Consider the following 17,277-nt stretch of genomic DNA (forward strand, 5'->3'; position numbering starts at 1 on the left):
TAATCTCAATTTTGACTGGAATTTCAGAAATCTTATTTTTATCTGCTAATTTTAACTTTTCCCCCCTCAGAATTCAAACTTTTTTTTTAAAGATTTTAAATTTTTTTCTCAGAATGCTGATTTTACTCTCAGAATTCTTTTTTATGCCAATTTTGACTTCTATTCCTTACAATTTAAACTTTTTATTTCAGAATTTTAACCTTTTAATCTCATATTTTAATCAGCCATGCAAAACTTTATGAGGTTAAAGTTTTATTTTTTTCCGTGGCCCTACTCCTTTTCCGTCGACTCAGGACACTTTTACTATTTCTCAATAGTATTTATTATTTGTAAAAAAAAAATGAGGAAAAAAGAAAGTTTTAAAACTGGTTCAGATAAAAACAAACATTAAGATATTTCCAGGTAAATCAGACGTTTTGTAACGTTACAGAAAAGAATCTTATGTAAGGAGTGTTTTTTAAAGTTGATTTATAAAATTAACAAACTTTTTCCCTTTTTCTTGTCTGCCGCCTGCAGCTGAAGATCCGTCAGGGCACGGAGCTGCTGCTCTGGTCTGAAAACGACACCGTGGTGAACGAGTGGCTCAGAGCTCTGCAGGAAGCCATCAGCGCACATGTGAGTGTTTGACCCCGCCGCTGCACCGTCCGTCTGCTTCACCCACAAACAAGATGGCCGCAGCCAAACGAATGCACAGAAAGAGGAAGAGTTTGAGACTGTAGATGGACGATAAGAGGAACAAATGGAAACGATTTGGTTCCTGCTGCAAACTGAACTTTATTAGATCAGATAATTCAGACCCTGCACTGCAAAAACATACATTACCAAGTAATTTTTGTTTCTAGTACAAATATCTTGATGCACTTTAAATAAGACAAAACTAACTTACAAGTAACTTTTAAGCAAGATATACTATTATGTCCCTTATAAAATGTCTTGTCTTAAGTGAATTAATCTGCCAGTGGAACTTTTTCATCCATATTGAGACCTTTTTGACTTAAAACAAAACTCCTTTATCTTGCTAAAAAGTTACTTGCAAATTAGTTTTGTCTTATTTCAACTGTGCTAAGATTTGAATTGTGTCTAGCAATTTGATTCTGATTTTTAGAGTTACAATTCAATTCATAAGCGATTTTTAATAGAGAAACCAAGTTTTTCTGTTCAAACAGTTTTGAGATTCAGTTTTCAGACAGTGTAAACAAACATCTAATTCATACTGAATCAAATTCCATCAGTTTATATTTAAACATAAATATGTGCATAAATGCTGTAACTTAAATTACTGGCTTAGCTGCCTGTTTTTTTCCTTTAAATAAAAAATACAACAACTCCTAAATATTGCTGAAAAGTTACTTGTACTAAGATTTTCAGTTTTTGGAGTGCAATTGGTTAAACAAAACGTCATATTTTACCCTCTACTTACAAACTAAAACTCTCAAAGATGATTGTTGAATTGAAACAAAAACATCTTTAAACAACCTGAGCGTAAACTTCCTGATTTCCTGTTCAGAGAAGCCAAAGAGCAAGCAGTTGGACCTTTACAGCCCCTTGTATCTCATTTCCTCCTCCGTGTTTCAGGTCTGGGAGTCCGACGAGGCCATCGAGGAGGACATGCCCGAGTCGCCCGGCGCGGAGAAACTCGACAAGGACAAAGACCAAAGACTCTCCAAGAAAGACAAAGGTCAGAGCTAAAGTTAAAGCTGAAGGCGACTGAAAGTGAAAATCGAATATTTCTGTTTGATTCCTCTGCCCTGTTGGACCGTAAACTGGCTTTCAAGGGAAATAAATTAAAGAACAAAGTCCAAAAACTTTATGAAGCTGGAGCACGTGCCTTATCAGTTTCATTCTGAGGAAAACATTGAGACATGGGGACCAAAGTGCTGAGGCGAGTGGTGAGTTACGGCGTCTTCTCCCATTTCTCCTCCTCAGCCATGAAGCCGTCGGCCAGCGTTGAGGCCACCGACACCAAGAAGACCCGACACAAGCTGAAGAAGCTGCTGAACCGCCGGCCCACCATGCAGTCCGTCAGGGACAAGGGATACATCAAAGGTCTGCAGTCCTTCACTGTTTAATCATCAAACAGCTTTATTAAGGGATCCGTCATGAAAAATCAAAACATCAACAGCACAACTTTTTTCTCTCTTTCTAATTTGGCTGTAAAAAATATTTAAGGACAATGCTACTCTCTGTTTTCTTATTATTTTTCTATGTTTTTGGTGGCAAATTGTGACTTTTTTTGGTGTTGAAAACTCTTTAGCTGAGCAGACATTTGCATTTAGAAAACTACATGCAAAACATTTGATTTTTATAAAACTACAATATATAAAATAAGAGATCTGTTTGCTGAAGCTGCTTAAATGAAGACAGTTTTCTCACTTTGAGACAGAAGTAGAAATTATTTAATTTAAAACTGTTCCTACTGGTTCTAATTTAAACATATTTATGATATTTAAACAAATGCATCTTAGCATCCACACACTCTTTGTTATGGAGAAGGATTATGGACAGTAGTAAAAAAATGATGACTTTAATTTCAAATTCTGACTTTTTTCTTGAAATTAGGACTTTAATCTCAAAATGATTACTTTTTTCACCTCAGATTTATGACTTTAATCTCCTAATTATGACTTTAAATACATCTGTAAACACATGTATTTACATTTACATAGCAAATTCATACTTATGCAGCAAATTCCTTAAAGTTATAGGATGTAAAATTATGCAAAGACAAAGATCCATTTAAATAAATCACAAAAAGCCCCAGATCAATTTACATTCATACCCAAGATGAGTGGATTTAAAACCCAAATGCTTAAAGAATGTTTTCTGCTGACGGTTTTTGAATGAAGGGAGAGAAGTGACCCGTTTCCTGTCATTTGTTTCTTCAGATCAGGTTTTCGGCTGCAGTCTGTCCGGCTTGTGTCAGCAGGAGAACACCACGGTACCGAACTTCGTCAGGATGTGCATCGATCATGTGGAGAACAACGGTGAGTGTCGAGGTGGAACTGCAATTTACCTGCAGGTTGTTTCCTGATGAGCTTCATGAAAGTCACTGACCCATTTTTTGTGTTTGGTTCCTCCACAGGTCTGTATGTAGACGGGCTGTATAGAGTTAGCGGGAACCTGGCGATCATACAGAAGCTACGATTTGCTGTCAGTCATGGTGAGTTGCTGCGAAACACTTTGTTTGTCCTGTTAAATGTTAAACACTGCAAGTATTTTTGATCTAGTTTCTAGTGTTTCTCTTAGTTCATTTTAAATAAGATCAAATTAACTAATAAGCAACTTGTCAGCAAGATATGGGAGCTTGTTTTAAGTCAGTACTTCCTTAATATTGATTAAAAAAAAGTTCTAGTTCCACTTAATTTACAGTCAACAGTCACTGCGCCGTTACCTAGCAACCCCAGCCAAGCCCCGCCCGTTACTTAGCAACCCAGTTCTAGTTCCACTGGCAGTTTATTTCACTTACAACCTGGCAGAAATGTCTTGTTATAACTGAAATCATCTGCCAGTGGAACTGGTCATTTTTTAAACAAATGAAGAGCCCACTGCACTGAACCCCATTGAAAACCTCCTGGTTTTTCCACTAAATATTGATTTCTGAACTCTTCCTGAATTAAAACAATAGTATTGTTGTTTCTAAATGAATATGAACTTGTTTTCTTTGCATTATTTGAGGTGTGAAAGCTCTGCATTATTTACATTATTTTGACCATTTCTAATTTTCTGCAAATAGAAACAAAATTTTTGCTTGGAATTTCAGAGACATGTTGTCAGTAGTTCATAGAATGAAAGAACAATGTTCATTTTACTCAAACATATACCTATAAAAAGTCAAATCAGAGAAATTTATAATTTTAATAGGTCTCTTAATTTTTTCCAGAGCTGTATTGCTGAAATGTTTTAACTTATTTCAAATTAACTAAGATATTTGCACTAAAAACTAGACCAAAAATACTGGGTAAGATTTTGTGTTTTGGCAGCAAAGGAGATTCTGTAAAGTGTTTTTTTATTTTTATTTTTTATTTTTTCAGATGAGAAGTTGAGCCTGTCGGACTCGAAGTGGGAGGACATCCATGTGACGACCGGTGCTCTGAAGATGTTCTTCAGGGAGCTGCCCGAGCCGCTCTTCACCTACGCTCTGTTCCACGAATTCGTCTCCGCCATCAGTACGCGTCACACAGCTACACTGCAAAAACACACAATCTTACCGAGTATTTCTGCTCTAGTTTCTAGTTCAGATATCTTTGTACACTCCATATCAGACAAAACTAACTTACAAATAACTTTTGAGCAACTTTTTTGTACTGCATGAGTGAGAGAAACTCATCAGAAACGTTTTGTTTGTGCTGCAATCAGAATAACTCTGCGGTGGATGCAGGTTTTGATGTTTTTCTTCTTCTTCTGCAGAAATCTCGGACTACAGGCAGCGGGTGCAGGCCATCAAAGAGCTGGTGAAGCAGCTGCCCAGGTCCAACCACGACACCATGCAGGCTCTCTTCAAACACCTCAGGAAGTAAGAAAGTCGCACATTTTACAGCTTATCCTTGTTTTATTACCCCACAGCAACAAATGGATGAAAGAATGTGGAAAGACTTCATGAATTGGATCTTAATTGATCAAGTCGTACATCTGCAGTGATGAGGAGGCGACATTTTTGATTTGCGTGTGAATAAAGTTCAAAGTTTGATTCCAGTATGAAAACAGGGAAAATATTTGTTTTTCCAAATGTGATTCAGTATTTTTCTTTCTCTGAATGCTGCATCATTTTCTGTTTTTTCTTGTTCACATCCTTCACTCCTTCCATTTATTTATTTCCTTCATTGTGTTCTTCTCTCCTCATTTTCCTTCATCCTGTCTTTTTTCTTCCTTTTCCCCTTTTGTTGTTTTTCCAACCTGCTTAGATTCCTTTCTTATGCCTTTCATTCCTTCTTAGTGTGATTGTTCCCTTATTCCTCATTTAATGTTTCTTTCCATAATTTTTGTATTTCCTTCTTCCCGGTTTCTTCCATCCTTTCTTCTTTCCTCTTTGTTCCTTTTTTGTATCCTATTTTCTTCCTCTGTTGTTTCATTATTTGTTCCTTCTGTCCTTCCTTCCTTCCTTCCTATCTTCCTTCCTCTTTATTTGTTCCTTCCTTTCTTCATTCTCTGTACTCTCTTTTTCTTCCTCTTTCTTTCTTTGTTTCTTTCCTTCTTTCCTTCCTTCATCATTTATTTTCTTCCTTTGCTTGTTCCTTCTTTGTATCCTGTTTTCCTTCCTTCTCTTTTCTTCTTTCCTTTCTTCCTTGTACCCTGTTTCATTCTTCTTTTCTTTCCTTTCAGATTAGAAACAGAAACTGGAAGGTTACAGATTTAAAGCCTGTGTGTTGAAATCTCTGCTATAAATTCACTTTTTTTTATTTTCCATTTTTAAACAATCAAGTTGAACTGAGACCTTTTGAAACTTTTAGAAACTCTGGAGGCCAAATGTGTCAGAACCCTAAAGTTATCATTATATGAAACACTAATAAAGGTTCTGTCTCCACGTTTCTTGTCGTTTTCTTTCCCAGAGTGATCGATCATGGTGAGGAAAACCGCATGACCACTCAGAGCGTGGCCATCGTCTTTGGCCCCACGCTGCTGCGGCCCGAAACGGAGACCCTGAACATGGCTTTCAACATGGTTTACCAGAACCAGATAGTGGAGCTCATATTGCTGGAGTATGAGAACATTTTCGGCAGGTAGACGCCAGAATCGTTTCTCTTAATGCAGAGCTCTTCCCAACCTGGTGTCGCTGCTCACCGCAAAACATCGCAGAGCGACCAACTGGCCAACCACGTTCCTCCAGAGAAACGACCAAATAAACTTTTGACTCTTTGCACTTTTCAGTATCTCACTTTGTCCTGCAGCTGCATTTGTGCCACTTCACTGCGAAGGCAATGTCATCCTCGTCCAGACACTGGATTTCTTCTGACTGTGCAACAAACTGCACAGGCTGAGCGTAAAAGGAGGAAGCAGCTTAAGCTGACTGTATTACAGATGAGGCGTCAGTATTGGAGATGTAAGATGCTGAACGGGATCTGTACACGCTGTTCTGTAAATCTCATCGCTTATAGTCACTCCTGTCACAAATCAAAACCAGACGGTGGTCTCACCTCAGCTTGGCTTTAGATGTTTATAAAATTAAGCAGAAATAAACCAGAAAGTAATGGAGTGGGGAGAAAATTTTTAGGCTGTTTTTATTGTATTTTTTATTATTATTATTTTTGAATGTTTTCTGGCTCCTTTATTTCCCCTGAATGTGCTTATTTTTATGCTCCTGAGAAACAGAAAAAAGGATGTTCTCCATATTATATCTGTTAGAACAAATCATCTCATACTGCAAAAACACAAATTCTAAACTATTTCTGTCTACTTTCTTTTGCAAATCTCTTAGTAGACTTAAAATAAGACAAAACTAACTTACTAGTAACTTTTTGCAAAGATATAGGAGCTTGTTTTATGTAAATAATCCTTGAATATTGATTAAAAAAAACTGGCAGATCCCTATGTCATAACTGTATTATAACTGAAATAATCTGCCAGTGGAACCTGTACTTTTTTTAATATTAAGGAATTCTTTACCTTAAAAGTTGCTAAAAAGTTCATTTTAAGTTAGCTTTGTCTTGCATATTCCACTGAAATCTAGACAAAATCAATAAGATTTTGTGTTTTTGCAGTGCACGACCTCGACTTAAAACAAGGGTACTCATCTGCTTCTTTAAGACTTACTAGACTAAAATATTTCAGCCTCTGAACACTGTACAGTGTTTATGTGTGTATGTGAACAAGAGGTGGATGGACAGTGAAGATTGAATGGACTTACTGACAATAAATTGTACAAATAGTAAAAGTAAGTTTGTATGCCTTGAGTGTTTATAACGTGGAGAGGGAGAAATCACTGTTTAGTGGTTTGTGTTGAAGCAACAGATGTGAGGGATGAGTCCATAAACTGGGAATGATGGTTTACATGTGAGTCAGTGACTATTGACTGCATTAAACTGGAATAAATACCTCTTAAGAAGAGATGTAACGTTGTAGGTTTGTGTTTTCTCAATGTTTGCATTCACACCAGCACTGTTTAATCCAACTCTAGTTTGCTTGTCTAGAAAGTCTGGTTCGTTTGGGAAGGTGTGAATTTGTATTTAAACTCTGATCCGCCTAAAAACTGAGGTTTCGGTTTGGTTGAAGTAAACTCTGGTGCGGTTCGAATGCATATGTGAAGCGGACCGGATACCTCTTCAAAAGCAGGAAGCAAACTAAAGCGCAAAGCATTCTGGGTAAATACAATCAAAACAAACGAGTCTAGGGCTAGCTAGCAGCGAAATTGGTTTATGACAAAAGAAAAATCTTCAAGCGCTAAAGCATAATTAATAAATTATAAAACTTCGATAAACATTTCCGAATTATTTATATGTGATACAGAACACCAGTTCTTGAAATAAATTGAAGTAGCTTAGAAGTATGAGTGGACATGGAACCGAGGCACGGAACAGGTTGCACATCCTCCAATCAGTAGCGGAGTTGGTTGTTGCCGTGCAACAAAACAACCAATCACAGCAAACCCATCGCCCGCGAGCTCTCTTCAAACTGTTAGGGTTTTGGAAGCTGACAGTTGGTTATTTCGGCCTTGTAAAAACTAGTTAATAAAACTATTATAAAACGTAACCATAGCTTCGTGTGGTGATATAGTATTGATCAGTTTGTTAGTTTAATAATGTCCCAAGGTTCAAAATTAACCGGCAAATATATGATTCGGAAGGGATACCACCCGGCTAAGCTAACTTAGCTAAGCTAATTAGCAGTTATGGGTGAGCTACAATCTTCTCAGCAACTCTTGTTATACCAAAGAAGAAGGTGAGTGTTTCATTTTGTATATATTTAATTTAATAGTAATAACAATACAATATGTTACATTTTTATAATATTACCAACACATTTTCTTCTTCGTCCGGTTTTTAATTATAGGAAGCTGAAGCCATCTTTTTTAGAAAGCCATTTGTGTCAGACATTGTTATACACCTGAATGGATAAATCGAGTAAATATTGTACCGTGACTAACTGAACTCCTATAATCAATCAGTTAATTTGAATTACAATTCTTTGTCTATTTAAGTTTAACACATATATAAAAAGAGGAAAGTTGCCTAATTTACATATGAGCTGCAGCTCAGTATTATAGTTTAATTTGAGTCACTGATAACCTAGAAATATATATAAAAATGTGTGTCCACGAGAGACTCTTAAAATTACATTTGTTGACATATATATGTGCTTAAACAAAACATTCATGTTTAAATATATTCCAATGTGGCAGAAATTCACTTAGTAAGTACTTGTTTTTGCATCACAGTTGTAAATATTTAATATGAAAATATTCCCAGATAAAATAGCTTCATTTTTCTTATTTTTTAAGCTATATCAACATTTGCACAACAGATATACAAACCCACCTTGTTAATAAATCAAAAATATACTCAAGAGTATACCTGGGATTGATTTATGTTTTAAATTTAAAAATTTTTCTTTAAGTGTGGCAAAAGAGTAGATAGTAATATTGAAGTTTACATTAACTAGTTCTTAGCCCACTTTGGTGCAGTGTTTTGAAGGTTAAACTCACAAGTAGATTCAGTACCAATTGCTATTATTAAAAAAACACATCACAGGAATAAAACCATGGAAGAAATGTAGCTCATGGATTTTAATGAAATCTTTGATGTCGGGTCAGTGTTAAACCGTGATAACAAATTCTTTTATCTGTGAATACAAAGCGTCTTCAGAAGGCTAAGGACTTTCTTCTTTATTCTGCTGTGCAAATATCTTCTGTGTTGTAGAAATTTTCAACATTTCACTGCAGCTTTTATGTGGCCCCTGGCATCACATCTGACTGCTCAATTCCACAGAAAAGAAATTTCTGCTCTTCACAAAATGCACATCAAATGTAATCACAGAACATGTGCATCAAGTATATAATTTAAAATCTCCAGAAACAGGAGCTATGAAAGAGAGGTATCTACTCAACATAAAAGCTGAGGTTACACCCTCCTTCCAGAGAGTTCAGAGGAGCAGACGTGTGTGAAATTACGTGCAGCGGTCACATGAATTCAGGCTTCTCAGACAGCAAAGGGCAGCTGATATGATGTGGAGAGCAGCATTGAACATTAAAAAAGCACTGCATGTCAGACTCCGCTTCAGACAGACTGAAAAACACCATATGAGACTTTTTGTTCCAAAAAGGTTCCGATCTTTCATTTGTACTTTTGTCTCTGGTGCCGGTTAGCTGGAAAGTTGTTTTTTCTCTTTAAAGCTGCAGTAGTTCTACAAAAATGATTCTTTTTTTATGCATTTGTTAAAATTGACTCATAACATAAGTCTAGGGCTGGACTATTTGGATGGAAAATGTGTCGCAATATAATCGTTTCAGATCAGTTGATATCTGATTGATTAGTTTTTTTGTTTGTTTTAAATATCTTAAATACTACCAAACTAGTGAAGTAACCTTCCCTATTTTATCCAGTTTTCTACCTACTCCAGGCTGCAGATTTTTTTTATTTATTTTTAAGCAGTTATGAGGCACACTAGTGAAACCTTAAACTGCTGCTGTGCAAGTTACTTAGCAAGTTGTTGCTATGAAACCAAAGAATGAGTGAATTATTAGGAAACCAAAGAATGCGTGAGTTGCTAGGAAACCAAAGAGTGAGTGAGTTGCTAAGAAACCAAAGAGTGAGTGAGTTGCTAGGAAACCAAAGAGTGAGTGAGTTGCTAGAAAACCAAAGAATGAGTTGCTAGGAAACCAAAGAGTGAGTTGATTCCACCAACCGGATAAAGTCTATCCTCTGCCTACATCGCCCAGAATGCTGTGCGGTTCTGAATCGACCATAGTGAACATTCTATCAGACATATTATCCATTGATATTGACCACGTGTCTTTCGCGATACACATTATTGATTTATGATCCATCCCTACATGAGACAGATAATCTGTGAAAAAAAAAAATCAAGCTCCTCTGTCTCATCTCAGAGGTCCTACTGCCATCTGCAGAAATTCACCGCTCCCTGTCAGAAACAAGCAATGCATCAGCATATAGATTTTGAAATTGTAACTTTGCAAAAATTAATATTGCCATGATGATTGTGCAGCTCTGTGTATGTAATGTGTAAATGTTTCAAACTACCCATTATTTTTTTCAAGGTTTAATTATAATATTCTTATTTTTTTTGTATTAATTTCTATTCAGTCTTTAAATTTCAAAAACACAAAATGTTACCAAGTATTTTTGGTAGAGTTAATGCTAATATCTTAGTACACTTGACATAAGACAAAAACTAATTTACAAGTGAATTTTCAGCAAGATATAGGAGCTTGTTTTAAGTAAATATTTTCTTAATATTGATGAAAAAGTTATAGTTCCATTGGCAGATTACATAACTTGTAACAAGACATTTTTCCCTTGTTGCTAGTGAAATAATCTGCCAGTGAAACTAGCCCTTTTTATTTTATTTACTCAAAACAAGCTCCTTCATCTGGCTGAAAAGTTACTTTCAGGTTAGTTTTGTCTTGTTTCCAAGTGTACTAAAATATTAGCACTAGAAACTAGACCAAAATTACTCTGTAATATTTTGTTTTTGCAGTGTATAGTTTAGTATTGGGTGTACAGTGCAGTGTGTGCTTAGAAAAATAAGTAAAGAACAAAGTGTCCGGAATGATATCATGTCCTTAGAAAACGGGAAAACGTCCAACAAATATCTGATACAGAATATTTCCCCAAGTGTCAGGAAATGTTCAGGCCACTTTAAAATGAAGGAATATTAAAGTTTGGGAAAATATCTTTTATTTAATGAGTGGCAAAGTCATGTGTTTTGGACATTGAGGTTGATCTCTTTTGTCTCAAGGTCTGGATGGACTTCTTTTTTCCCATTAACAGAGTTGTGCTGAGCATGCAGGCTCTTTTAAGCTCTGGCCTACTTTAAACTGTTCCAGTTACAGAGTCACATCTGCAAAGAAGAGGTCACACGGCTACTTTTCCCTCAGTGTCGCTCTGCTGACTGAATACAGATTTACAGAGTTTGGAACGTCATTGGAGAAGCGAAGGACTTTCTCTGCACTATAATCACAGAATGGTGTTATACAGATGAAAAGGTCCTTTATGTAAATGTATTCATCATTTCCATTTATTGCAAGTAAATCTGCAAAGACTACATTATCAACATAATATTAGGAATTCCAGTTTTATGGACTATTGTGATTACTTTTAACTCATTATAAGAGAAATAATCACAAATATTCTTAAAACTAATTCAACAAACAAATGAGTTAATAGTTGAATTTTAGAAGAGGGGCTACCAAACTTTTCTGTGTTGCAGCATTAGCCTGTCTGCAAACCAGGAGATAATTCTACAAAATATGTAAAGAAACATAAACTTTTAAGATGTTTTTGTCACTTTTATTCTCTATTCTCAATAATTGTTATATTCGTTTACATAAATGCTGCCTCATATTAGGCCTGTTGCGATTACAAATTTTGCTGGGCAATAAATTATCCCAGAAGGTTTTGCAACAATGAATTTGTTGTTTTGAGATCATTTTCAAGTAATATAATGTAATAATAATAACACAACAACATATTCTTAAAGTTCAATAAACTTTAAATACTATCGATCATTTAGCACTGAAACTGGATGACATTTTAAATATCCAAAATTCAAAAACAACAAATAAAATAAAGTATGTTAACAAAATTGTCATTTAAAAAGGGGATATTTGAGACCAGAGCGCCAGACTGACGATTATTATCATGTAGGTTTTGGTAGAAAGAGAGAAAAGAGAAAAACAATAAGTAGTGCAAATGGAAATTATTGATCTTGTTTTAATCTGTATGTGATTTATTGATTATTGAGAACCTCATACCTTCCGATTTTAGTTAGCCTTGCTGCGCTTGCTTGGGAAGCAAAACAGCTTGATAAATTTGACTGGAAGCCAGTCAGAAAGCAAATAACATTTCAATAAATTAGTTTAATTTATATTTTATAATAATTATTGAAAAATAGATTAGATTTTTTTTATTAAAATATTGATTCATTTGTGATTAAAAATTTATTGGATACATTTTTTCCCCCCCCATCTTCCTTGAAGTTTTCTGAGGCACCCTCTGGTGGCCCCCCCAGGGGCCCGCAGCCCCCCACTTTGAAAAACACTGGCTTAGAAGATTGCAACAGAGAAAACTTTAAGGATGCAAACTTGGTTCTGAAGAACTTAATCCACGATTTGAGCACTGACCTTGGAGAGTGTCCTGTGAAATATATTTTGCTAAATTTAGAGCATTATTACCAACTCTCGTCAACTCGGACCGTTCAGAATGAGCAGATTGTGTGCTGTCTTTGAAATTATATAGCAACAGTTGCTATTGGTCGTCCACAGAGACGCCTGAGGCCCGGCGTCAGCCTCCATCAGTGGGGAGCATCATTAACCGGCTCTCTGAGGAGCTGCTTCCCTCCCAGCATCCGCTCCGCTTCACCCTCAGCGCTTTGTGGCCTTCGCTGATAAGGCTGGGCTAATATCTGTTCAGTCGCTGACTGCAAAGGAATGATAAACACAGGCTGAACCGCCGTCCGCTTCCTCACAACAACAGGAACGGGGCTGCAGCTTAAAAATCCACTTAAACTCAAACCTTTTAGGATCTAATTAATCACGTCCGTCCTGTTAAAGTTAGTGCAGTAATAAAGTTTACTGTAAATGTAATTCAGAATTCAATCTATGTGTTGTTTCTGTTGTTTTGTTTATTTTGGATATGTAAAATGTCTTCCAGTGTTAAATGTTTGTTAGAAATTAAAGTTTGAGAATGTATTCTCGCACCATTATGGTTTTAAAAGAACAGTATTATCAATTATCACAATAACGTCTGGGACAATTTGTCATCCAGCAAAATTTGGTAATGTGATATTCATTCACACATTTCATAAGCTAATGAAACTGATTCCATCTTTGGGTTTTTTAATAATATTATTATATTTTCATAACTCTGCAGCTCTACTATTTAGATAATGAGGCGTCTCACGCTGTAGTGATTTCTGCTGCCAGTGTTTATATATGATGGCAATAAGAATACCGACCACAGGTCATCCACATATCTGCTGATGCAGGTCAACATATCTCGTTTGCTATCTTGAACTGCAAAATATCAGGAAAATATGTAATCTCTGCTGCTAAAATTGTCCAGCTACATTTCTGTTGTTTACTCTCTATTGAAAACAACCTTTGACATCATCTACCGTGTGTGCATTCATATGTTAAAAAGAGTTATTATTGTCCTCTTAAACAGCTAACTGAGGGTTTGACCTGCTGATGGTTGGAGTGACCTGGAGATCCAACAGCGGAGGAAGAGTGTGAAATCAACTGTTCACGGTACTTTGCTGAAACCCAACACATAAGACCCTCAGGGTCTTTTTTTTTCCACCACGTTTGCAAAGTAAATATGTTTTTCTTTCAATATTTAAATGCAGCACATGTTTGCAGCCTTTCATGATGATTACAGTGCCTGTGCAGCCTAACAGGCAAGTTGCTTTCTGAATGAAACCATGGAGAGAAGTCTGGCTTTACTTGCAGCCCAGCCACCCACCTGTGCGCTGATTTGACATATTGAATTTACCTTGACAGTCTGTCAACTGCAGAGTTTGTGCAAACCAAACATATTCTGTTGTTTACCATTTTCACTATTCAGTGAGGGCCGCGCATCCTTAAAATGTCTGAAATTTATTTTTAAAAACTAAGTTGGCCTTTAATCTGTTAAATATGTTAATCACAAGTCTTAAACTTAGTCTTGACAACGATTTAATGTTAAATATTCTATTTATTTAAACATTTTTGTCAGTCGCACTCATGCAGTTTCACTGAGGTTGAGGCTACCCCTAAATAGCTGCTATTACACCATTGCTAGCTAGCTAACTTTTATGCATCTATTATGGGCAAGCTGCCTGGATGAGGTCCATACATTTATTGTGGAGATTTATTGTGAAATCTATTCATAATAATCCTGAAAAGGTTTTAAAAAGTATTAAAGTTGAGTTGGTAAAATCTGAAGAAAATTAATCTGTTTACATTTATGAAAATACCTGAAAATCGGAATTGGGTCACTTCAGGCTGCAGTGAGAACGCAGCCTTAGAGTCTGAGATGTCGCTCTTCGTTTCCTGTAATTGCTCTGAGTGCTGCATGGTTTGACTATATGGTGAATTGCTTGGATTTCCATTGATGGGAAGTTAAACCTTTTTGCTGTAAAACGATTCTTCAAACTTCAGACTGTTTGGAAATGATCTTATAACTCTTTTAAAAATTCACAGGCATCAACCTTTGCTTCTCTAAGTTCACTTCTGATGTCCTTCTGCCTTGACGTTGTGTTAGCCCTACATCAAACTGCCAAACCTCCTGCATTTTACAGAGGCAAACCACTTCAGATCTGAGTATCGGGGCTCTCCGTTAGCAATTGTTTCCACAAGGCTTTGAGCTTTAACGATTACTGCTAACTGTGTGGGGATCTCTTTATAGATTGACCTGAGTGGCAGCAGCTCCAGGTTGTTAGCAGTCCGTGTCTGTCTCCTGCTGGTTGGCAGAGATTGGACAGAATCAGCCTTTCAGAAGAAAGAAACTGCGAAACGTCGGGGTAAAGCCTCTCAAAAACATTATGAGTTTCCGCTGTGTGTTTAATTCCCGTAAAGGGCTTACTCTTGTCTGTAAGAATGAGCTGAAAACTCATCAAAAATTAATTTCCACCTTTCCACCTGGATTTATCTCCCTGTTATCTGTTGAAAACACATAAGAATCACAAGGTTGTTTTTGTTTTTTGTTGTTTTTGTGGAAATAGCAGTTAGAAATTTATAAAAGTCTGTTACAGCATAAAAAAAATCAGTTTCAGGAGATTTTTATTGAGTAAATTTGCATATTTCAGAGCTGTTAAAGTTGAAATACTTTGGAATAAGAAATAGTGGGGAGAGTTAACCTTCTGGTTTTTATTTTTATATAGATTCTTAATTTAATTCATCATCATATTCTTTAAAATTGTTAACCTAAAAAATAAACTACCTGCAGCCTCTCTTTGTGTCAAATTACATGCAGGTTAATTTCATATGTGTCAAAAGTTTTATTTCAGTAATTTAGTACAAAAGGTGAAGCTAATATGTAATGTGTTTATATTTGTTTATTTGAGTTTCTTGTACTTGTAACCCATGACTCGCCTGATAGTAGAATTAGATGGAGTTGAAGGATTTACTCTGCCAAATTAAAATTTTTAGAGTTAATTGATATTTTAAAGATGCAGCTTAATTCTCTAAGCAGGATTGGTGATTTTAATGCTAAACAAGCTAAAAAGTGTGTAATTATCTCTCCTTTTACAGGATTATTTCATAAGAAACCATATTTCACTGCACATTGTTCCTCCGTTGTTGAGTCAGTTTTCTTTTCAGACAAAGCCCATAATTGCTAAACAATCCGGCTTTACCAGAGTAAAAACAACGAGGTTCATGTCTCCTAACCATTTGACTCCCTTGTTTGGTATTTCTCTCCACTCGGAGCAAAGATCCCAGCTTTCTTTTTGGCATTTTGCTTTGTTGACTGACAGCAGAATGGCAGTGTTGCAAAGTTAATGAGATTTATCCTCAAAGGCCAGTCTGCTGATCCACAGCGATGGCGTGACATTTCTCCCACTGTAGATCGATCGATAAGTGGTCACACCGTCCTCACAGGACAAACACTGAAAACAAAACTCAAACTCCGGATTACTCCTGTGAAAGGAAACAAAGAGCAAAATATGGAGAGTACCAGAGCAGGTTATTTTGTTCTTATGCCTCCAGACACATGTAGATTTTTATAACTTCCGGGAGGCTTTAGAGTGTCTTCATTTTCAAATTGTTATCCAGTCAAAGAGGAAAAGTAGACCTGTGATCTTATTCCGCAGTGGTGGGAGAGTTTTGCTTAATTTGGTAGCTTTGAACTGCCTCAGAGTCATTTCACAACAAACTTTTCTGTTTTGAAATGGACACAATTGTTGAAACCGGGGCTGGACGATATGATGTTGTATCACAATAACTTTTTTCTATCATTCAATATCGATATATGTATCATGATTAGGCCAATTGGGCCGGTGTAAGAAATTTAGGTAAAAATATTACAGTATATTGATTACAGTTGTAAAATGTGTTTGTTTTAGCATGCATATGTAAACTTTTCGCAATAACAAATTTTGCTGGTCGATAAATTGTCGCAGAAGTTATTTCAATAAATTATAATGTTGTTTGGAAGCCATTTTATAATACAATAGCCCATTATCAAAAATTAATACACTTTAAATACTAATGAACACTTAACACTGGAGCTGGAAGACATTTTAAATATCCAGAATAAACTAAACAAAACGAAAGAAACAACAAATAAAATTAACTAGTCTAAGGAAAAGTCATTCTTCAAAAAAAGGGAAAGTTGAGACCAAAACACCAGACTGAAGAGTTTTATCATCCAGTTTTTAGTAGAAAAAGAGAAAAACAATAAATCATGCAAATGAAAATTATCGAGCTTAATTTATATGATTAATTGATTTATTGTTTATTAACAGGTTGAACTTCACCCGTTAACCTTTTCTTGCCAGAGCCTCTGCACGACTTTTTCATACCTTGAAATTGGTATAAATATATATTATAATCATTGAGAAAGATTACAGCACTGAGGATTCAACAGCTAACAATAGAAACCATATTATCAGTGTCTGCTGGCCGAGGTACTGATACAGATCAGTGCTGAAAAATATATTCAGCTGTGTGTGTGTGTGTGTGTGTGTGTGTGTGCGTGTGTGTGTGTGTGTGTGTGTGTGTGTGTGTGTGTGTGTGCGTGTGTGTGTGTGTGTGTGTGTGTGTGTGCGCGTTCGTGCGTGAGTGTCAGGCATTAATCCAGACAGTTTCTCCAGCATGCCTGAGGCTGCAGCTGTCTCCATCAAGGACAAATCGAGGAAAATAATAGCAGATTAGCATAAAGCGTCAGGAATCAGCCATTTGTCTCCACATTTTGCAAAAGGAGAAATATGCATTTAATGAAAGAAATCACTGCTGCAAATGCTTATGAACGCCATTCAACCCTGAATAGGTATTATGTTGTGTTTTTTTCTTTGCTTACAAGAAACTGGTGGTACCTGGACCTTGATTTTTAAAACCTATGACTAAATCATGCAGCATCTGCTAACACAGCATGCTGGATTAGATCACTGAGCTCCCTGCTCCGCTGG

General features: G+C 36.2%; 1 protein-coding gene across 5 annotated transcripts in view; it reads left to right on the forward strand.

Annotated features, from left to right (window-relative positions):
• LOC106929534 (rho GTPase-activating protein 12-like) overlaps positions 1-7,043 on the forward strand; it is a 59,768-nt gene extending 52,725 nt beyond the window's left edge. For all 5 annotated transcript variants that reach the window (XM_088014922.1, XM_088014923.1, XM_088014924.1 and 2 more), the window contains 8 exons: positions 517-615; positions 1,576-1,678; positions 1,927-2,046; positions 2,886-2,984; positions 3,083-3,160; positions 4,032-4,166; positions 4,408-4,513; positions 5,547-7,043. In XM_088014922.1, coding sequence (XP_087871048.1) covers positions 517-615; positions 1,576-1,678; positions 1,927-2,046; positions 2,886-2,984; positions 3,083-3,160; positions 4,032-4,166; positions 4,408-4,513; positions 5,547-5,721 — 915 coding nt within the window. In that variant the 3' untranslated portion in view covers positions 5,722-7,043. The remainder of the gene's footprint in view (positions 1-516; positions 616-1,575; positions 1,679-1,926; positions 2,047-2,885; positions 2,985-3,082; positions 3,161-4,031; positions 4,167-4,407; positions 4,514-5,546) is intronic.
• The last annotated feature ends 10,234 nt before the right edge of the window (positions 7,044-17,277 follow it).

The sequence above is a fragment of the Poecilia mexicana genome, unplaced genomic scaffold (genome assembly GCF_051168715.1).
Source record: "Poecilia mexicana isolate PSO_F unplaced genomic scaffold, ASM5116871v1 scaffold_17, whole genome shotgun sequence".
In the NCBI taxonomy this organism is placed as follows: domain Eukaryota; kingdom Metazoa; phylum Chordata; class Actinopteri; order Cyprinodontiformes; family Poeciliidae; genus Poecilia; species Poecilia mexicana.